The sequence below is a fragment of the Cinclus cinclus genome, chromosome 6 (genome assembly GCF_963662255.1).
Source record: "Cinclus cinclus chromosome 6, bCinCin1.1, whole genome shotgun sequence".
Classification (NCBI taxonomy): Eukaryota; Metazoa; Chordata; class Aves; order Passeriformes; family Cinclidae; genus Cinclus; species Cinclus cinclus.
The window spans coordinates 37,679,705-37,702,886 of NC_085051.1; the positions used below are offsets into that span (position 1 = coordinate 37,679,705).

General features: G+C 38.6%; 1 protein-coding gene across 1 annotated transcript in view; it reads left to right on the forward strand.

Moving 5' to 3' along the window:
• Positions 1–23,182, forward strand: part of PRORP (protein only RNase P catalytic subunit) — a 37,701-nt gene that overhangs the window by 369 nt on the left and 14,150 nt on the right. Inside the window, exons 2-5 of the mRNA XM_062495093.1 lie at positions 187–1,587; positions 2,627–2,674; positions 4,033–4,165; positions 14,952–15,059. Of these exons, the coding sequence (XP_062351077.1) occupies positions 587–1,587; positions 2,627–2,674; positions 4,033–4,165; positions 14,952–15,059 (1,290 nt within the window). The 5' untranslated portion in view covers positions 187–586. The remainder of the gene's footprint in view (positions 1–186; positions 1,588–2,626; positions 2,675–4,032; positions 4,166–14,951; positions 15,060–23,182) is intronic.

Consider the following 23,182-nt stretch of genomic DNA (forward strand, 5'->3'; position numbering starts at 1 on the left):
GGTGAAAAATGTGAGGGAAGCAGTGTAGGAAGCCTGTCCTGGGATTGCCTGAAGGATCAGGATTGGGATTTCTCACCTGAAATCGTCGTGCTACCTTTCAGTTTCGTGTTTGCTAGCACGCAGATGTAAATATTACAGGAAACCACGGAGCAGGTCGTGATGTCATGGTGTTGTTTTTATTTTTAGGAAATCTCCTGACTTGACTTGGACAAAGGCAGGAAGAAAAACCCTGTGCTTTTCGTGAAGCTGCGTCAGCATTGCCTTTCTGCGTACAGCATAGACAGTACACATCATTGCTGTAACCAACATACAGGAATAATAATATGCAAAACAGTTTCTCTAGAAGGAAAGATACATTCACTTTGGATTACTGTCCTCACAGTCTAAGAGATTGATTTTTGTGGGAAAAAAAAAAGTGTCCATAGGAAAAAAAAAAAGGGCTCACAGAACAATCATTTGGAAACAAGCTTATACATCTTAACAGCCCTTGGGCTTTTATTAATAAACATCCCCATGCAAACTGAATTTTTCATTTTATAACTTCATCAGATGCAGTGAGTTAATAGTGAGATAATTTCGTCTTGTGATGGCACTCTTTACTCAAACTAGTCAGCAGGGTCTTCACGCTTTGCTACGGAAATGTCACATGTTCTGGCCTGTTTCGAGATGCCGACAACTGTTTTCTGCCTCTTTCAGCATCCCTACCGGGGGAAAAAATAACTATTTCAGTTTTATGACATCTTCCAGCACTGCATTACCAGTGGACCCCAAAGAAACTGATGTCTTGCCTACCAAGAAAAGGTCTGAAATTGATTGCAGAGAAGGAAAAGAATGGGATGAGGAGACTAAAGAAATACCTGAAGGGAAATTCCACTTTTCTTCCTCTGTTGGAGCTGCAAAGAAACGGTCAATGAGTCGTGTTCGGTCAAGGCATAGGTTTAGCAATGTGCAACCTCCAGAAAAGCCTTTGCAGGCTGAGGAATGGAACAAACTAAATGAAGATTTCCAATTACCTGGAATATTTGAAGAGGTGATGCTGAACAGTATGATCAGGTGCAACAGCCCCATTGATGTGGCCAAGTCCTTGCTGACCCACCTGGCAAAGCGTAATGGTGACCTTGCGTACAATGTGCTGCTCAAATACCTGACACTGTGTGTCCACCAGGGACAGGTTTCAGAAATCCGTGATGTGTATGACATAATGAAAGTCAGGTTTAAGACTTTAGAAAGTGGGGCTTACAGCCTTCTAATCAAGGGGTTGAGCAATTCAGATCAATGGAGAATGGCCTTGACTCTTCTGGAAGAAGTAAAAAAGAATATGATTCCCTCACGGACATGCTATGAATCTTGTATCAAAGCAGCCAGCTGTCACCAAGAAATGAAACTCGCCTTTGAACTGTATTATGAAATGTTGTCTAAAGGTGTGGTCCCAACCTTGGATGTCCTGCAGTCATTTTTTTACTTCAGCAGGGGTATGAAAGGTGCTGAATTACAAAAAGAGCTCTTTGGTATCCTCCTATATTTGAGAGAGAACCAAATATACCCTCACAAAACATTTATGCGGAGTATAAAGCTATGGTTTGAAAGGTAAATGAAGTTTCAATAGCAAGATGCAGTTCATGAGGAGTAGGGATTCAGATTATCCCACAGATCAACTCTGAGGCCCCTCAACATCTCATTTTGATTTTTGCTTCTCCACAAGAGATGTGTTGTCATGAAAAGATGCATTTTATTTTTTGCTCACAAATTATCTTTTCTTTTACTCGTGAAATATTACTCCTTGGTACAAAAATTAGGAAATCGTGTTGGGTCATGGCAGTTCAAAATAACTTACTTCATCTCTTTCTGGGGTGCTAGATAAGGAATATTGACAGATGTATGAGGGCTTTTCCTGTAATTTATTAGAGAAGTAGTAAGCTTGAAATCAGTTGGAAGTTAGATTCTTTTTTTCTTTAAAGGAAAGAGACAGTAAATTTTACTATGTAAAGTGAAGATTAAATGTATTTGCTTTGTTCATCTCCTAGTATTCTATACAATCTTAGTAGGAGGCTCTATGTTTTAGCACACTGTTTAGCTGGTCACACGGTTTGTTGTCATGAGTAGTGATTGTCAGAACTAGTTAAGAGTGCTCATGCACAGTGGGGTTCACCTGAGCCCATTCCATGTTTGCAATGAGGTTGGATGTGAGCCCATCTGTGATTGTTTTAACTGTTGGCTTTGTTTTGTGTGAGCTTCAGAGCCATTTTACAGGTTAGTCTTCCTGGATGGAAAGTGTGTCAGTGGGAATGCACTACCATTATTGGAATGGCTTATGAATATGCAGGGCAATAACTTAAAAGTTGTCAGTGCACATTGATTGTGTGGTTCTTAAAATTTGGGGACAGCATAAACTGCTGAGGTTGATGGTGTTAGTTCTTCACGTGTTATTAAATGCTGGTTCTTTATATAATATTTCCAGGCGTTACTAAATTAATATGGATTTTTATATAATTCCTTTGCAGGGTAGATGATAGTTTGTTTTTTGTTTCTACATGTTGACCAAAATATAATTATTCTGACATATAGTTCAGATATTATTAACTAAGAACCTAATGTTTTTATTTATCTTTCCCTCTGTACATATTAGTATACCAGGAGGGAACTGGAGAGGACGCCTGACCAAAATTAAAGACAGGTAAATACAACATTTTATTTATAAGTGAGGGGTTATCTTGATTAGTCTATATTGTATTCTTCCTTTAAAAATATAAAAAAAAATGCCTTTCTTGTATACAAAACTGTTTCAGTTTTTGTGAGACATGATTTCACAAACTCCAGTTTCCAACTCATTCTTGTATATTAAACAAGACCCAACATACACATTTGGAAAGGAGTTATGCTTAGCAGAGCAAAGGCAGAAAAACACAGTAAAAAATAAGAGGTGCCATTCTACTGTGTGGCTTATTTGTCTCCTGTTTAGGATTTAAAGACTTTCTTTTTTATTGGATTTATAATACTGTTGCTTAACACGATCCATAGCAGAGCAGCTTTGGTGTGTAAAAGTGTTATTTTCTTGAAAACTGATTCAATTTGCACAATGCAGTTAATTTGTACAGATGAAAGGTTTCTCCCTTCATATCTCATTTTCAGTTCTTAGGTTTTCACAGTTCTTAGGTTTATATTTGGATGTGTGTGTCTATTACAGTGCAGTATTCTTGATGTCTGTATACTGCTGTTTTAAATGTTATTCTATTGGAAACCTTGTTTTATGCTTTTTGTAGCAATTTGGCAATTATAAATGTATTAATTTTGAGAATGTCTCCAATGGATTATGGGGATTTTAGGTGGTTTATAAAAATACTCTAGGTTTCATACTGTGAAGTAAAAGCACCTGTAGAGCTCACAATTTCTGAAGCTCTTTAAAGAAAAACATAGCTCACTCTTTTAAGGGTTGTTTGCTATAAAATAGATTATTGTTGTTGTTGTTGTTATTATTATTATTAAAGAATGTGTGTGGTACTGTTCTCTGTTATGATAATTCATCATATTTTAGACAACCTTTTCCAGCCTTTAAGAGTTTTAAAATTTTAACATCAATTGTCTGGACTGGGAACTAAGTCTGTTTTCTGTCTTACTGTCTGTAAACAGTTAAAGACTTTGAGAGCTAAACTAACTTGGATCACCTCACATTTTATCATGAATTAAGAATCTGTGAACAAAATGGTGACAAGTGGTTCCATAGTAGTTATTTTGTTAGAACTGTAAGAACACTTTATTTTGAACTAGACAAGTTTGAGGTAGCCTACTTGGATAAGTATTGAATAAAATTAAAATGGGTTCAAGAAAATAAAAAGAATATAAGAGCTAGTAATTTTAGTAGGTTTTGGATAGATTGCAGAAAGAATAAAACTGATTTTCTGACTATTGTACTGTGTTGCAGTTCTTTTAAAGAATTGTACTCATATACAGACACTTGATAAGTTAGTAATATTTAAGGAATCTCTTATTTAAAAGCCTTTTTTGTTTTATTTTCTTGTTTCACTGTTACTGCAGTGGACAATGCCCAGTTTGCAACCGTCAGTTAGAGGACAGTAACCTCACCGAAGAGGAGTACAGTAATCTCAGTGAGAGAATAATAAGGGATGTGATACATGGAACTGACACTTTTAGAAAGACAAGTCCAAAGGTAGGTCTCATACCCTGACAAGTTCACTGGCTAGAAGGGTAATATACAAGTAATGTTCAGGCACTTTGAGAACACCAGAAATTTTTTTCTTTGCTTTAACCATTGGTAGGTCATTAGATAGGCCATGAAGTATCCTGTGTGTCTTTTTCAGTTGTGTTTATAATTTGCATCTAAATCTCAACATCTTTCATGTTTTATTTGTTCTTATATTTTCAGACAGCTGTTAATGAATGCTGAAATAATTAAAATGTGTGTGTGGGGGGGGGTGCATTAAAAAATTAAAATCTTTTAATCCTCCAAAAGCTACATTTTAAATATGGAATAAAACCTAGTGAATAGAACAAAATAAGGCATCTTGAGTTTGCAAAAAACTAAAAGAACTGGTTATAGTTTTGTTCTGTCACCTTTTACAACCCACCAACCTCCTGTCAACTACTCCTCAGTTTTAAAGATATACTTTCATGTTTGTAATTACAGTATACATTAGGGGTATCAAGCTTTTCAAAGGTCATGATAAACATATGAGGGTGCAATTTCAGACACTACAGTATACTGCAGTTCTGTGACTTCTGCAAAGCCTTTGACACTGCCTCCCCCAGCATTCTCCTGGGGAAGCCAGTAGCCCATGACTTGGACAGGTGTGCTGTTCCCTGGGTACCAAACTGGCTGGATGGTTGGGCCCAGAGAGTGGTGGTGAAAGGAGCTACATCCAGCTGGCAGCTGGTCACCAGTGGGGCTCCCCAGGGCTCAGTGTTGGGCCAGTCCTGTTTAACACCTTTGCTGATGGCCTGGATGAAGGAGATTGAATGTACTCTCAGCAAGTTTGCAGACAAAACCAATCGGGTGGGAGTGTTTATGGGCTGGAAGGCAGAAAGGCTCTGCAGATGGATCTGGATGGACTGGATCAGTGGGTCAAGGCCTACTCTATGAGGTTGAACAAGGCAAAATGTCAGGCTGGGGACAAAGTGGCTTGAAAGCTGCCCAGTGGAAAAGGACCTGGGGGTGCTGCCTGGCAGTAGCTGGACATGATCCACTGTGTGCCCAGGTGGCCAAGAAGGCCAGTGGCATCCTGGCCTGTATCAGAAATAGTGTGGCCAGCAGGACCAGGATAGTGATTGTCCCCCTGTACTCATGGTGAGGTCACATCTGTAATGCTGCGTCCAGTTCTGGGTCCCCCACTATGAGAAGGACATTGAGGTGCTGAAGTGAGTCCAGAAAAGAGCAGTGGTGCTGGTCAGGGGTCTGGAGAGTAAGTCATAGGAGAAGCAACTGAGGGAGCTGGGGTTGTTCAGCCTGGAGAAAAGGAGCCTGGGGAGAAACCTTACTGGTCTCTACAAGTACCTGAAAGAAGGCTGCGGCCAGGTGGGGGTTGGTCTCTTCTCCCAGGCAACTGGCAACAGAGCAAGGGAACGTAACATCAAGCTGTGCCAGCAGAGGTTGAAGTTGGACACGAGGAAGAATTTCTTGACTGAAAGGGTGGTAAAACATGTAATGGGCTGCCCAGGGAGGTGGTAGAGTCACAGTCCCTTGGAGGTGTTCAAGAAACGACTTGATGGGGCACTGAATGCTGTGGCCTAGTTGACAAGGTGGTGATCAGTCACAGGTTGGACTCGATGATTTTAGAGTTTTTTTCCCAGCCTTAATGATTCTGTGATTCAATTTCTGACACATTTTGTGTGGTGATAACAGATTTGGTGGTAGCGATAGGGAACAAATCTGAGCCCCACTAGATGGAGCCCACAGCACATCTCAGGGCAGGTTTGCTTTATCTTTGAGTGTTGACTGGGGGTTTGCTGCAGCTGGCAGTTCTTCACCAGCTTTGAAAATATGGAAGAAGACACCAGGTTTACTCTTCAGGCTTTCTGCAGGCACTGACATTAAACATGTTCATCAGTTACAGAACTTGAAACAGCCTTGGGGTGTTTGTAATACATGTAGCCTATTGTGCAGACATCTAATTTCCATACAGATTTTCAGTTCACAACTTTTAGTCTGATCTAGCTGTGAATTGTACAGGAGAATAAAATTCTCCTTAAAAATGCAGCAGTAATTGTAAGTATTTAATAGGTACGGGTGTTATATAATATAATAAAATAAACAAAAGGCTGTGTTTTTATTGAATGCTGTATGGATTGAAAATTTCAAATGTGTCAAGTATGCAGGGCTAGATTGGCAGTACCAGTTGAAGGTGGAGAGATTTAGGAAGGGAGTTCTGGGTAACAGAACCTTCACAGACAATCTGAAGAGTAGTAGAAATTATGTTTCTCCTGCATAAGAGCCTGATTTATTAAATGAATATAATCTAATGGAACAAAGAGTCAATACACTATATTAAATTCTGATGTCAGTAGATTCTGTTAGTCTGTGTGATAGCTGAAATTCCATCATTTATCACTCCAGGGCCACCTACTTGTTAGTTTCAAGTTGATCTCATTCCAGTTCTGTATCAGCAGGCAGTCCCTGAATAGAGATGAACTTGGTGTGCTTACTGTTGTTTGTACAGCTTAAAGTCTGCTTCCTCAGTGAATTTTGAGCATGGATGTGGGGGTAGTGGCAAAACAGTGTCATGATGTATCAGATGTTTCCAGAAATAAATTTGGGACTTTTTAGTTGCCTTTGTGCTATGAAAGCAGACATGTGGTGATGAAAATATCCTGGCCATTTTAGGTATGTCAGACTGTGTGACTTCTTCTGCAGCCAGGGGCTTCCAGAGGGGAACTAGGTGACAAGGCTGAAATAAGGATGTAAGCAAATACATCTGAGAAGGTGGGGGAGGATTTCATTTTCCAGTCAGTCACTTTTTTTTGTAGTGGCTGTAATTCAAGTAGGAAACTAGCTCTGTATTCCTTCTTTTCTCCTAACTAGTTTTCTTTAGTGCATTTGTATTTCCTATATTATCTATATTATGCAATGAAATGGTTAAACAGGGAAACAGTTTGAGTTGTTTTGAGCTCTAAATATATTTTTCCAACAATGTTTCAAATGGAATATATAAATGCATTTGGAATCTCTTTTTTTTTCTTCACCAAGGAATAGTCTTTTGTCTTACTTTTGCAAAAGCATCATTGATTTGTTTTATTTCCATCACTTCACAATAAATGTGAACATAGTAGAAAATGAGGAGCAAAGACTTGGTTTGTTGAGGTTCCTCCAATAATAGTTTGTTGTGCAGTGATTAAAAAAAGAAATAAATCTAATTTGTGATTAGTTTTAGGAAAGAAAATCAAACAATATAGGTTTGTACATCAGAATAATAGTGAACACTGTTTACAAATATGTTGAAAAGATGGCTTACATGAACTCTAAAACTGATTACCTGTGATAAGGAAATGTTGCACATTAAAAATAGGCATCAATTCAGATCCTTAGGCATAGCTTCTGGAAGGCTTACTAGGATATCATATGATGATCTAAAACAGTGAGCTGTAACCTTGCAGGCTGCCATAGAAAGGAAACTGTTATAATAAGACTGTCACCTTTCGTACAAAATTTCTACGTGATATTTTCTGTCAGATGCTTGTTTACTCTGGCTGCATTTAATTGGGAGTTGTGCCATTGAGCCTGAGAGGATATAATTGGTATGCTGAGAGGCAGAATCAACTTCTTCTGTGATGACTTTCATGTCGCAGCTGCTCCTGGGTATTTACACAATTGCTGTAATTTCATTCCCTTTGTGGCTCCTACATACCTCTGATAAGCCTGAAAGGGCTGTTGTGCAGTGGGAAGGAAGCTCATGGGAGATGTGTGTATGCTGTCAAGAAGGCCGGAAGAGATGGGTTTGTGGTCATGTGAATTCCCACACTAGATCTGGGCTAAGCAGGGATTTTACATATTCTTCTAGAACATAAGGGGAAGACAAAGAGGAAGTGTCCCATTCATCTTAGTGTTCTTTTGCAACTGAATGAGGCGGTGCTGTTTCCCAGGAACCTTGAACATTAAGTTCCAACTCTTACCTTTTAGATTGATTTTTTTTTTTTTTTAAGTAAAGCTGTGGTTGTCCTTCCAACTCCATGATTTGCCCCAAAGGCCTAAGTTACCCAAAAGGGGATTTGGGTGTATGTCAGTCCTGTTCTGAATGTGGCACAGTATGTGCCACAGCCCAGGACAAGTGTGCCATTTACCCCTTCTACCTCTATTTCCATGAATGTCAGCTGAGTCCTGCATCAGCAGTGCCCACTGTGCTTGTAAGCAGCTTCCTGTTCCTGACAGTGCCTCTGAAGGCTACAGCCACAGGAGTTCCTGACTCGGGGATTATTTGTAAACTCAGAGGCACGTGTAACAGAGGCCAAACAAATTGTGTGCAATCCAGAGTACATAGTGATACCTTACACAATTCTGAGAAAAGCCGTCTTGTTTAGAAGAGTTTGAAGGGGATTTCCAAGCTTTAAAACTGTAAGGGAAATATTCAAACCCTTCAGGCATAGCAACAAATAGATTTAAGAGTGCTCCACCAAGGCGCCTTAAAAGAAAGAACTGGCTGAATTTCAGTTGGACAGCTGAAGTTTATTTCTCACTCTTAATGTTCATTTCTGTGTTTTTCTTCTGATACCAAGAAACATTGCTGAAAACAAAGCAACCCCCATAACACTGTACTTTATGAAACTGCTAAAAATGGAATGCTTTCACTTCTCTAAAATACACCCTGTTTGATAATAGGGGTGGTTGCATTAAAATTAAGTGCAGTATAGTATTCTGTTAATCAGAATTTGCTCTTTTCTTGCACTTGAAGATGTTGTCATTCAACAAGAGAGGTAGCACTGCTTTTATTGTTGTACAAAGCTTAAAGTATTGTGACTTCTAGAAAAAAAACAGATGTTGAATATTTTATTAGTTTTAGTTTGATGAAAATCCAGTTTTGCATTTTTTAATTTAACTAGTGCCTCTTCACCATTTCTAGAGTGAACAAAAACTTTATTGTTTAGAGGAAGTGACAAACGACTTTCTGCAGTGATTTGAATACATTTTACTGTGTTTTTTTTAAATCTTATTTTTGAACTCTGTGCATTGGCAGGAACATAATAGCCTTTCTTGTATTTATAAGTCCTCTGTGAATTTGCTCATGCATCTCCTTTGTATGTTAGATTACTTCGGGGTTTTGGCATTTAGATAGTAGACATTTTGAATGGTTTGAGATTTGACCAATGCCATGATTTTTATTTCTAGTTGCCAACATATTTCTTGTTTAGACTTGAGAAGAAAAATGTTCAAGAGGTTTAATTTTTATTGGATCTTAAACTTGTCATACACTTAGAACTCTTATAGACATTAAAATTATTTCAAATTACTCATGCGGATTACTCTCGTTCTTACCAAAGGACATGCTTGCTTGGCTGTATTTTCTTTGTTTTGAAATGTTTATTTCAAAATGTTATAATGTATAACATAGTATCTGTAAATACTAATAATGACTTCTTTCCCTCATTTTTGTTGTAGTTTTGAAGCTTGTAATCTGTATGGGAAGAAAAACATATGTTTTTGTTCTACAAATCTGTAACTGTACTTACTGAAGCCGAAATAGTATTGTCTTACTAAAAAGTTCTATTTTCCTGTTTATTACTGCTGCTTTTTGAAATACTGCTTGCTATCTGGAGCAGACTTTTGAAGTCTAAAGGTACACTTACTTAAAAAGAAAAATTTTAAATTAATTATTTAATGTAGCAAAACTAGGCTTTTTTTTCCTTGTTTGCTTTTTCAAACAATAATTCATGTAGTTCTATTTTTCTATTCTTTTTACAACCCACCTGGCTTGCTTTGCTCTAATAATATTCCAGGCTGAGAGTCACATTTCATAAAATGTTGTTTCAAAATTTAGTCTGTTAGCATAGACAGGGCTACCTTTGGGAAAAGGTGATTCCAGTAGTTTCACCTGCTACCAATTTCATTCCATTTCCTGGCTGCATTTTCATGCCAGGACACTACTCTGTGTTGTCACCTCAGCAGCGGGACTTGTGCAGATTAAAAACTGTTGTATGGGCTGAGTTCATCCACTTGAGTGTTTCTCCATGTGCTAACATCATGTGTGTACAGGTAGGTGAGGGAACAAAGCCAGGAATGAATGGCTGGGGAAAGGGAGAAGATGGAAGCATCCTTTCTGGGGCAGCACCAGTACATACCAGTACAAGATGGTGGCGAAATAGTGCATGAGCCATCCAGCTGGTGTGGGATAAAAAAAAAATGCAGCTCTTTGTGCTTTTGCCAAGGTATGAATGGACTTGAGCCAGCCACACTCTAGTGATTAAACAATAACTTATTTTAAAAGTCTTAAATTCTTTACATCGGTATAAATTCCATCGTGGGTTTGGTTACAGCTGGATTTTTCTTTCAATTGATTTAGTCAGTGTGTATCCATTTGTGAAGAAAAGTAGAAGGTGCAGTGAATCATTTTTAAAGGTTGCATAGTTGGCATTAACCTGTTTTCCCAGTGATGCAATGAATGAAATCGGGTGAGTTTTTTAAAATTCCCTTTTCTTTTGTTCATGGTGTGAAACAGGATATCACTGGAGCCACTGTGAGCGATGTGCTGTGCATGTGGGGGGAAGTCCTGCAGCAGTGAATTAACAGCCCTGCTGTATTGCAGGAGTCTCTGCAGGACCTGAGCCTTAAGGAGGGTCACATCAATAAACAATACAAAATGTGCTTTTAGTTTAGTTCCTTCCATTTGAGTCACGTTTTCGAGTCCATAAGGAAAATGGACTTTTCCTTAAAAACTTTGTGGGATGAACCCAGTCAGAACAAGTTAGAAATCAGTGTAAGGTTTGCTGTGTTTGTTTTGGTGCTCTTACCTGGGTGGGGGGGAGAGGTAGATGTGTTTTTATACTTGTTGGCTTATTGAAGGAATTCATCAGAAGTGCCCCTTGTCTTGTTGAGCAAGATGTTTCCAAGTAAATGCTCCTGTGGTATACGCCACCTGTGGGGTGTGTGTAGATCACTTGTTGCAGTCTCCATTTGGAAGGGTAAACCTTTGTGAATAACCTGCTTGCTTTTTTTTGCCTGAACCAACCTGTCTCTTGGGGTTGGTCCTATGCAGGGCTGAGTTGGACACAATGATCCTTGTGGGTTCCTTCCGACTCAACATATTCTGTGATTCTGTAATCTTCGTGTCATCCTTGTACTGCATTGATGGCTGTCATATCTGGGTTCTCTTGATTAGTTGTGCCCTAACTGCAGCTGTGCTCTACTTCATTTACTGCTTAGCAAGAAAGCCTTTAATTTCTTCCAACAGTTAGCTAATGGGGGAGATATCTTTAGGGAACTGTGGATGAATCACCTGTTTATTACTGTGGCTGAAGTAAGATCTGCACAAAATCCAGACAAATCGCAATCCTTGAAAGATCAGCAATATTTGAATTTGAACTTTCTTTCTTTGTAGTGGGTTGGTCTTGGTTGGACACCAGCTGCTCTATCACTCCTCTTAACAGGACAAGAACAGCAGGGGTATAAAATGAGATGGAAAAACACTTGTGAATCAGGATAGAGACAGTTTATTAAGCACAAGCAAAAGCTGCATTCAGAAGTGAAGAAAAATAAAATATTTATTCTCTACTTCCCATTGACAGGTGATGTTCAGCCACTCTCTGGGAAGTAGAGCATGAGTATGCATAGCAGTTGCTCCAGAAAACAAAGGCCATAATAATAAACACCCTCCCCTTGCCCCCCTCTTTCTCTTAGGTGTTGTTTTGAGGAGGTGTCATATGGATGGGATATCCCCTTGGTCACATTGAGTCAGCTGTCTAAGTTATGTCCCCTCCCAAGATTTTGCCCACCACCAGCCTGAGAGGGAATGTTGGAGACACATCTGTAATGTTGTGGGAGCACTGCTCAGCAGTAGCCAGAACGCTGGTGTGTTATCCACACCTTTCTAGCTACCAGTGCAAAGCACAGCACTGTGAGGGCTGCTGTGGAGAACATTAACTCCAGCTCAGCCAGACTCAGTACACTGCTACAGTGTAAGTCTTTGGGTGTTTGTATTATGTCTGGGTGAGGTAGCCTGCTGCTTATTTCCAGGGTTTGCCCTTTTCCTTCCGAGTGTCTAGAGAGGATGAAAAATATGGCAGCTCAAAAACTGTCTCTCAGGGGAGGAGACCTCTGTCATTCTTAATGTATTTTTTTTTCTGGAAAAGGAAAGAACACACTCGAATGTGTTGCTGGGGAAATATGGGTGGTGAGGAGAAAATTAACTGACCCTTGGGATTTTTAGTCTGTCTGAGGCTTTTTATTGGAGTCTTCTGTATTTGGTGACATAAATTAAAGTTGGCCATTTGTCTTCTGCACTTTGCTATTAACTCCTCATTTCCCTGTCTGAATAAATTTCCTTGCCTCCGGCAAACCTTCTCTGTTGTGCACAGTTTGCTTACAGAGATGCAAAACAATTGAGTTGATTTGGGAGGCTGCAGGGCATGCTGTCTGTCAGGTATCTGTTGAGAATGTTAGGAGACACTGTCAGGAGTCTGTGTACCAGACATGGTACTGAAACGTGCAGTGGCTGAAGGAATGACACTGAAATAGCTGCAGCATCTCCCCCAGCTCCAGGAGTAAATCCCAGAGAACCAAGAGATGGCTTTCTGAAAAGAGCCTATCCTGGTGCCTCTCAGCAGGACCTTCTGGCAGCCATGCACCATGTACCTTTCTGGGAGAGGAGAGTGCAGACCTACTGAACCCCTCCGCTGCTTCCCCAGCTCATGCTGTAGTATTCCCTGAACAGAACAGTCTACTCTGCCCATAAGGGAAACCTTTTAAGAAATAAAACTTGTCACTTGCTCTATAACTTGTCGCTTGAAATAAAATGACACTTGAAAAATTCTATGCAAAGTGCTTGTTTTGTATTGAACTGAGCCCATGGAGACAAGATTACTTGTACAGTTTGCTTCTTAAAAATGTCTTGACTGTAACTATGTTACTTCAAATAATATTGCCATTTGTTAGCATTGAGAAAATAACACTGTGTTGGAGTGTTTACCACATGTTTCACCTGCTTACACTTTTTGTCTTTTCTATTTTCACTAATCTTTGTCTCAGAACTTTTCTATCTTACCTTCAGTTGGGCTGCATGTGTTTTGCTTCTTTTTAGCTCTCTCACATTTCAGACAGCCATCCAGTATTGCAGTGATGACTCGCCAGATTTTGAACCATGGGGAGGTCCATGGAGGTGTAAACCCAAAAGTCAGGAATCCATGTTGTTTGGTTTTGCACTTGTTTCTACCTGCTATCCCTGCTGCTGCTTTTCCTAGTGACTTCCTTCTGTGTATTGGTGTCCCTGTCACATGGCAATGAGAATTTTTATTCATCTATGGAAAATACATTGAGATTAGGGCAGGGGGTTGGGGAAAATACTTCACAAGTGCCAAAAATTTATTTTTGTTTTAGATAATTTCCTTGTCCAGCTCTTTATACTTTCTCAATAGAAACATTTATTTAAGACATGGATAAATGAAAGATCACATAAAAGGAGATTGATTCCTGGGGTGCTAGACTGAGCTCTGTGTTGTCTGTATTCTTATCACTGTGCTTTTGACTGGTACACCTCTGTTCACCTGGAAATTATTCCTGGAATTTTAACAGCTGAGTGAGCCATCTTATCTTGCTTGGTTTGTACTCTTAGTACAAGTAGCCCTTTTCCTAGTATAATTTGTCATAAGCATTCTGACTAAATTTGAAGTGATAATTTTTTACTGCCTGATAGCATTGTATTTTCTGGAAAAAAAATTCTTTCATTTCTTTCTTCAAGGAAGAATTGTATATGCTTTTGGGTGCTGAGGCAATGTTTTTTATTTAGACATATGTTACCATATTGCTAAATGGAAGAACGCAAGATTAGAGGAGTACTTCTTGAATCCGTTGTAAAAGGCATGAAATATTAATTGTTTTTAGTTCCTGTGAAAGTAAATTTACAGACTGGACTGTGAAAGCTCTGTCAGTGGTAAATAAATCTTGTTACTAGAAAGGTAATTTATGCAACCAGGTCACTGCCCATCAGGATAATGCAGAGTTCTTGTTCTTATTAAAAATGGTCAGAAGCAAAAAGTAGAAATCTTATGCAAGTGTCTGCAAAAAAATTACTAAATCTTTCCTCAAAATTCAAGGGAGAAATTCCTGAAGATTTTATTATAGTTTTGTAGTCTGTTCTTCTCTTACGGACTCTCAAACCTAAAGCAGTTGTGGTTTCCTTACGAGGGAAGAACTGTATGTTATGCTCAATCAGTGCATTACATTTCTGACCTAGTAAGAAAGTTTATGGTTTTAGCATTAAAGCCACCTGTTTCTCACAAATGGAGTACTATCTTTGTAAATGGATGTTTATTTTAATATTGACTGGCATTCAGAGATTTCATAATTCTTCCAGAGAACCTAAGTATGATCATTATTTTACATTTGGATTTGTTAAGAGCTAGTAGTAGTGAAACTGTCTACTGGATTGTAAAGTTGCTTTGTTCAGCAGCTGCTATGAGACAATTACTATAGCATGTATATTTATCTAAGTGTACAGTTCAGATTTTAATTTTGAAAATCTGAATAACTGTGAAGTTTTGATTTTCAGTTGTAATGTAATTTTTGGTTGTAATGGTTTAATTGGACATATCCAATTAAAGACTTAAGGCTTAAAAGATGGGGTGGATGTTTTAGGTGTGGTTGTTTCAGGAAATAGGCATGTAATGATGTGAAGTGTAGCCAACAAAGCAAAAGTGAGTGATTTGGGCTTAGTTTCATTTTTTAATAAAAATTGAATGGAATTTCTTTCTATTAAACTCATGGTATCATTCCCCTGTGTTTATTGATTTATTTATTTCAGGAATTTGAGGCCTTTCAAACATTTGTGGAAAGTCGACTTCCGTTTGATATTGTTATTGATGGACTCAATGTTTCTCACATAAAATCCAGAAAGATGCAGTGTGAAAATGTAAGTGCTGGTTAAATATTCATTAAGTGTTTTGTGTATACTGATTGTAAAACAGTGAGTGCCTCATTATTAGTTATCCTCTGGAGAAAATGAGCAAATACTTTGTAGCACATTACAACGAAGTTCAGAGAGTTATCTAGGTTTCACAAATTAAAAATTACTAGTGGAAAGATGGTTCTTCTTACATATTTGCCTGTATTAGCTGTAAAATGTCATACACTTCTTCGTGTATTCAATATTTATAGTTACAGCTAAGGTATCAGTAATAACATTATTACACAAACACTGTGTGATTGTCTAAGTTTTCATAGTAGTAGGGATTTGGGGGAGCAGGGTAAATCTGCTGTATAGAAAATGTAGTCAAATATAGTTATGCTAGTCAAAGTTGTCATTAAAATAACCCCTTATTTAGTTCAAACCACATCCTGTACCACATTTCAACATTATTTCACTTCATATTTTGCTTTGAGACTTGAGTCCTGTTTGACAAGGGCAGCTCAAACTGGCTTCAGTTCTTTCCACTTGATTTGTAGTAGAAAAATCCTGCTCCTTTGTCAGTACCTATGTTTGAGAACTCTTGATTCTCCTTTGTAGCGTTTCACTAAGAATTGGCTTAAGGTTATTTGGGTTTTTAGTCAATCAAATTTACTTTAAATTAGGGGTACCAAACTAGCTGCTCACACATACTCTAAAATTGGAATTTAAATTTTCATGCTCTCAAAATTAAAATGAATTTATAAATGAGCTTGATAATAAAAGAAGAAATTCACTTTTAGTAATTACAAGAAATATTTTTTTGTTCTAAGAATTACTTTAAAGCTATTGTTAGGAAGTAGTGTATCATATATGTAGATAAAAGTGAGCTGGGGAGGTTAGATAAACTTGCTGAAAGATATTTCAGAGTGGCAGTGTAGTTTCATGAGATATTGTCTCACTAAGAGGATGCTTTACTTACTATAAAAATAGAAAAAGAAGTCCACAAGTTGTTTGGGTGGGATCAGGGAGGAAGTATTGATTATCTGAGAAGAATTCCAGGCAGAGCATAGTTTTTTAACATCTAGAAAGACAGATCTATGCTGCCAAAGTTGAGGGGGGGAAAGGAATGTCCTTCCTCAGTGCCTTTCCCACTGTGGGAACTTAAACAGGATTCTGAATGGTTTGTAGAAACTGGAGGCAATCGAGCAAAGAGCCAGCCTGGTTTTGACAGATAATTACTCATGATTTCTGATCAGAAATCTTACTAGGAGGTACTAGCATGCTGAACAGCATAAATTGCCTTTGAGTTTCTCCTTAGCTTGGGCTTTAATGGAAGGGCTTTGGGATCCATGATGCCACAGAGCTCCAGAAGGACTGGAGGAATCAGCTTTCATTTAGGTTGTTCCATAGAGGTACACATCAAATTTCTCTTTGAGTCCCAGCTGTTAACTGATTAGAAGGGTTTTGGGAAGACCTACCTTTCCTTCCTACAAATCAGAACAGTAACTTGAGCTCACCCCAGCTTATCTCCAGAAGAAGGTTCTCTTAGCAAAAATTTACTTGTCCTGTGAGTTAGAGTGCTGTGAATGATTATTACATTTTGTTATGCATAAAAAAAGTTTAATTTTTGGGATTTCTAACAGTCTTTTTCTGCTCCTGTTTTGTGGATCCTGTTTTTGGGAGTATGAAGTCATTACATGAGAGATTAGAGGTGCCCATTATTTCTGCCATAGACCTGTAGATACTCACTGGCTGAATAGTACCTGTTTTGGCATGGGAAGTGTATATTTGCACTCTAAACAACAAAATAGCTCCTTCACTTCCCAAAAGAAATAGTCTTCTAGACACATGGACTGTTAAAGACTTTTCCCTGCACTGAGCCTCTCAGTTAACTGAGATACTTCTAATTTTTTTTAATGCTGGACGTCATTATACACAATTGCAGTATTAACTATTGAGTTTATAAGTTTTTTCCAAGTGGAAACAGTTTAAATGTGAGATCATGCTGGATGCTAGCAGATCCTCTTCTATTTCTTCATGACACTGAACTTCTGTGTTGTAACATGTCACGAAAGGATTGTCTTTGTTCTTATTTTGGATACGTCGGACAAGAAGCATGTATTCTTGTTTTCTGACTCTCTTTTTCAACACTGCTAAAACCAGAAAGAAACCCACAAAGCAGAGCAATCCTTTCTTCTGTCTCCAAACTTTTTTTCAGATGAGGGAAGGGAAGGCCACAGTAATCTGTTCATGTGTTGCTTTTCTGGTTATGGGTGTTGCTGCCAACTAATCCCCCCTCTGTGAATGCTGACCTCCCTGAATGCTGTAGTCTGTCCTTTGAGGGCTGACTCTGACACAAAACATCATTTCCTATCCTCATGCCTGCAACAGCTGAATGGAAAATGTGGAGTGGCACATATGGGACATTTACAGCCTGCCTTATTAAGTTTTTCAGACTACATAGGAAAACACAGTGCCAAACTGAGAAGATGGAGAGGAGAAATAATGTGAGAGAAGTAGGAGGCAGAGCACAAAGGATGGAAAAAGCCAGGAGATTTTGGCTACTGAGGTCTAGCTGGCTGGCTAAGGTAGCATGACAGTCCCATTTTGAAGAAGAGAGGTATGCTGTGACTTTTGCTTGACTAGAGAGGTAGTAAATGAGCAGTGTTTCTGAGGACCTATGTCAAAGCTCATAGCCTGACAAAAGCTAAATTATTTTACTTGTCAGAAAGCTAAATTATTTTGAGTCTTCAGGTATGGGTCAGACTGTGTTCTTTTCAGGGGTTGATTACTGCATCTGTTAGACCCAGTCAATATACTGTTTAATAAGCTTTTCTGTTAGAGTATGTGGTTAGTATGCAGCATGGTTGAAAGAGAAAATTAGATCGTTGCTGTGTTTCTAACACACTCTTAAGTGTTACTGCTTGGAAATTATTAGTTTCTTTGGAACCTGTCCCTTATGCGATTTAGAGGGAATGGCAAAATAAAGGGTATTGTTAAACACAGTAGAAGGCCTAAGATTTATGTGGCAAAAACATGGTAATTTAAATGCATTCTGGTCTTAATTTAAATTTAACAAAAACTACTGTTTAACTTCATTAACTTCTGGATTTAGCTTCCAGAGCTTCAGCTGTTCTGCAGACCAAGCTGTTCTGCAGCTGAAGACCAAGACTCTAGCTAACTCTTAGGTAGTCATATGGTTAAAATAAGAAAGCACTGATGAAATATTCCTCTCTGTTTCAAACAGCCTAACATTTTTAATTCCATTTAGCATGCCTTAGGCATCTTGGGGATGGACTGGGTTGTGTGGCAGGGCACAGGTACCTTGGGGGACGAGAGGAGACAGAAAGCAAGCAGAAGTTGAAGGAAAAATTTTTACTAATTTAATTCCCGAAGTGTTCTGGCATTCCAGAAAGCTAGATATGTGATTTTCCAGGCAACTTCAGTCCTCATAGCCAGCACTTAGCAAATCATCATGAATATTATTGATTTGACAGATTTACTGGAACATCCTCTGTCAGTTTCTCTGGTTTATTAGTCTTGGTTTGTAAATAGAATCCTCAATCACCCCTTTTTCCAGGTGAGTTTTATTCTGGGTCTGTTTCCTGGTAGAAATTATTACATGGCTGCCCCACTTACTCAATTCCTTAAAAAAAAAAAAAAAGAGGCACCATGAAGAAGACAGGAACAAGGATATTTTTGAGGGCTAGGGTATGGTGAGACCATTTGATTTGAAGGCACTGCTCACAGTGACTGTAAAACTGCAACACCAGACAGCACCTCCTTTCAACCCTTTGCTTCCTTACTGTATGCAGCATTTTAAATTAGACATTAAAGTTGACTCCTTAATAAAAGATATTATAGAATAGAAAGTATTTTTTGCTATATAATCCAGACAATAGAAAAAAAATCCCAAACCTCCCTAAAGTCTCAAATCATTCAGCCCTGTCATCTGCTGCTGTTTAAGACTGTACCTGATGTGTTTTGCCTGAGTCAGTCACTGTACTGCAAGCATGTGGTTTGTACACAGACATATCCTTGCAGTTTAACTAAGCAAAGTTGATTCAGGCTGTACCATGACATGTGATACACAATCCTTTCCTCCAGATGTATCTAATTACATAAATCCTTACCCAACACAATCACATTTGGTACACTCTGTAGTGCTCTCACCTTTCACTTTGTAAAGGTCAGGAGAGGGAATTTCCACACACAAATTGTCCATTTCTCCTACTAAATAAACTGTTACATAGTTCTTAAATGGATGTTTTCCTGTTTATGACAACTTTCTGAAGAAGTATTCCTTGGAAATGAGAGGGACTCCCAGTGCAAGCAGGATATCTAGGCTCTAGAGACCATTCTTAGGTTGCAGAAGAGGAATGAAGGCACTGTGCTCTGCTTCAGCTACCCCTGAAATGTGGAGGACCAGGGTGGGAGGTGAGAGAGGGATGAGAGAGCATGATCTGCAGGAACAGTTTGAAGAGTATTTTGCTATTTTTAATTTATAATTTGTTTGGTATGTTGTAAATTAAGTATGCAGCCAGGTCCTTTCTTTCAGTTGTACTCATCTGGTGTTAGAAGTAACTGAACCTATGTTTCAAATGTGTGTTGGATCAAAGCTAGCTCACAATTCCCTTCTTCAAACAGTTTGGCAGTTGGGGTCAGCTCTGCTCTAACTTTTACCCTCTCTAATCTCTATATTAAACTGAATGATTGGTAAAATAGTTCCAGACTGAGTTACTCAAGGCTGACAATGCACAAAGGAACAGTTTCTGCTGTTGGCAGATTATTCAAAGTTGTTCCTCCTGCACTTAATCAGCACTTCTATAAATGGACTATGAGTTTGTGTAATTCCCATATAAATTGCAGTAGGCCTGTACAATAGCTGAGGAAGCCAGATCCTTGCTGTTCCATCCCTTCCCATCTCAATCTGCTGGCAGCAGCCAGCATACCACATCTCTGGTCTGAAGCAGCAGTCAGCTCCTGCCAGGACAGCCACCAGACCTGCCCTCCTGCACCTCTCACAGGCTGTCACAAAAGCCAGGCTGTGACTGCTGTAGTTGGGAGTGCTCTGTGGCAGGTGCAGGGGACACCTCATGTTTTGGATCTGTTTGTTGTCTCTTCCAGGGAAAGGGCAGCAGGCTTGCTGAGTGGAGATTGCTCTCTGAACTGGGGAAGGGACTCAGTGAATTTTGTGGTAATAAGAGTTGTGCATAAATATATTATTGCATTTTCTTTTTCTGTATGTTAAAAAACTAAAATTATATTTAAGAGGAGGATTCAAGGTTTAAAACAAACATTATAATTTTAGTGACTGTAGTGGTTCTGTAGTAGTTACTCCTGGACTCCTGGCTACATTAGCAGTAGAGACAAGAGTGGGTGGAGAGAGGTTGCAGTCTTGAAAGGAAAGATGATAGTGAAAAAACAGTTTCATCAAGATAAGGGAGAAAAATGGGACATGGGATAATAGTCTACAGGAAAATGGTGAATGGTCCTGTTAAATTTTTGAAAAAAAAAAAAACAATTTTGGCCACAGAATTACAGAACCTTGATGAATTACACGTTGTGAATTCAGCTCAGAAACACAGCTTTGGTATGTACTTTATTCAATTTGCAAGGCTTATTTTCCAAGTATAAAGACAATTATCAAGACCAAAAAAACCCGACTCTTGAATGTGAAGGCAAAATAAAAAAAAAAAAAGAGAAAAAGAAAAATAAGGCATATATGACCCACTATTCTCTTGGCTTAATAACACAAATCCATTATGAAACACAATTTTGCTTCTTTGAAATCTCTGCTTAATGCCTATAAATCCTCTATGACAAAACAAAGAGGGCAAAAAAACGTATTGGAGCTTGTAGTGTTTGAGAAAAATAGTGAATACAACTTTCTCTCCTGATTTCCAGTTAGTAAACCATTTTTGAGGCCATGAAACACACAAAAAAATTAGCTCCTGTCCATACAGGTATAGTTGACAAATACACATACTAGTACAGCCAGGTTTTCATGTGGTAATCTTTACGAGTCTTCAAGTCAGTCTTAAAAGTGCAACATGCATAAATGATCATCTCTATAGTTATTGAGACAGTGATGCTTAATGCTTGAAACATTAGCTCTACTCTATGAGCTGTACTACAAAACAAGCAGTTATTAATAAATTTGACCCCAAAAAACTCATCCATGGGAAAGAATTTTTTTCTTCTCTGACTCCTTTGGCAACATCTTTGATTTGTTCAAGTGCTTTACTGTCTGTAAATGAAACAAGAATGAAGTAGATCCATGAGTCATTCTCTGTTTGGAATCAATACATCCAACAGAGGTCTTATTTGTCATACTGTGACAGTTCATCAATTCTGCCTCCGACCACCTCTTGTCTTACTACTCAACAAAGCAGTCAGACGTGTTTGTTCATTTGCTCTCAGCCTTTTCTGTCTCTTTTTTTCCCCTCTGTCTTCTAATGGTGGTTCAAGTTTGCATTTCCATGATAATAAAACATTTGGTCAAGTTGGAGAGATTTTTATCTTTGCAACACTTGTTTCATTCTCTAGACCTGTACTTTCATTTCCTGTAAGTATTGCACAAATGATGCACAAAGATGAAGATTTTTTGATGTTTTCATTAAAAATCACCTTCATCATCTGCGTAACATGATCTTAGAAGAGAAAGAAGCTCAAGCAGTAAGGGGTGCTCTTGAAACTTGACAGGTTTTTAGTGTAAGAGATTAATGACTAAAATATTCAGCATTGCATCTATATCTCATCAGTTAATTTCTGGGGGTTCCCTGGATATCCCAGCAGAAGAACTCAGTTCTTCTCTGATGATCCTTCTCAGAGATCAGTACCAATCTGCTGAAATCTTCCCCCTCTCCTTCTGTATTGGGGCCATCCTAAAATAGCATAGCTCAAGCTCAGTAATTTAGGTCACCAGATGCAGAAGAACAAGGCTGTTAAACATCCCAGGTGAGCTGAAGCAGATATGAGTCTATCTCCAGTGAAACTTAGAGGGAAGGCCTGGGCTGCAACTTCTCCTCTCCCTTCAACTCTTCTGAAACCTGGCAGTTCCTGATTGTGGTGAAGAGAGAAATAAGGCATTTAATGTGTATATTATATATATACAGCTTTGTATACCTGTACACTGTAAGTGAAGATGTATTAGAAATCAGTGTGTCAGAGGTTCTAGAAGTACTCCTACAACTAGTTGGCATGGATGCTTCCACCAAGGAAATGCCCATGTTGCCTACACACTCTGAGCTCTTCCCATAACAGTATGCTCCAATGTCCCTCACTGCTTCTGCAACACTGGGACAGGAGAGTAGGAGGTAGATGGGTCATCTTAAGAAGGGAAGCACTGTGTCAGACTGGCTCCTTGTGAATACAGGGGAAACGTTCTCAAAACTTTAAAATTCCCAACATTGTGAAATGGGGGAGGGGAAGCTGAAAGGATTCCCTGAGTAAATGCCTCCCCAGTCAGCTGTAAGCAATTATTTTTCCTTTCAGAGGTTTCCACTCTAGTTTTGCATTTCCTGGTGAGAATAGAACAGTAGAAATTCATCAAGTTAAAGAAATCTGACTATCAGGCAGTTTGACAGGTTCCACGTGTTACTTTCTCTCAGAGTCAGATTTTTACCCAAAATACTGTTTCCCATTAGAGGTGACATTCTGTATCCAACACTTCTTAATGCAAACCTTACCTTTTGCCAGTATTGACTTTGTGCATCAGTTACAGACATGAAAGGGAAGAGGTTATCTACTTTTTACTTACTTTGTTTAAGGGTACATTTGTGCAGTTCTTCCATAAATGGGAGGGGAAATGAGGCAAGGCAAAATACCCAAGAGTCAAAATAAAATAGTCCCCATGCTAATTCAGGTTTATGCTTTATCTGTGGTGTTAATCTAAATTAGATCAAATTAGATTAAACTAATATGTTTATTTATGTTAATATAAAGAAGAAGAGATCTCATTCAGGTATCTATCACTTCTCTGAGGACTGCTACCAGAACTGTGCCATTAAGCTGGTGTTGTACATGCTTGTTGCTTGGTATCACATGAGGAACAGGAGTGATGTAGTAAGAACACCAGTACCAAGGACATAATAAGATCACTATAGCTATCTTTGCTGCTGCTGTTCTTCAAGTTTTCAGGAAAG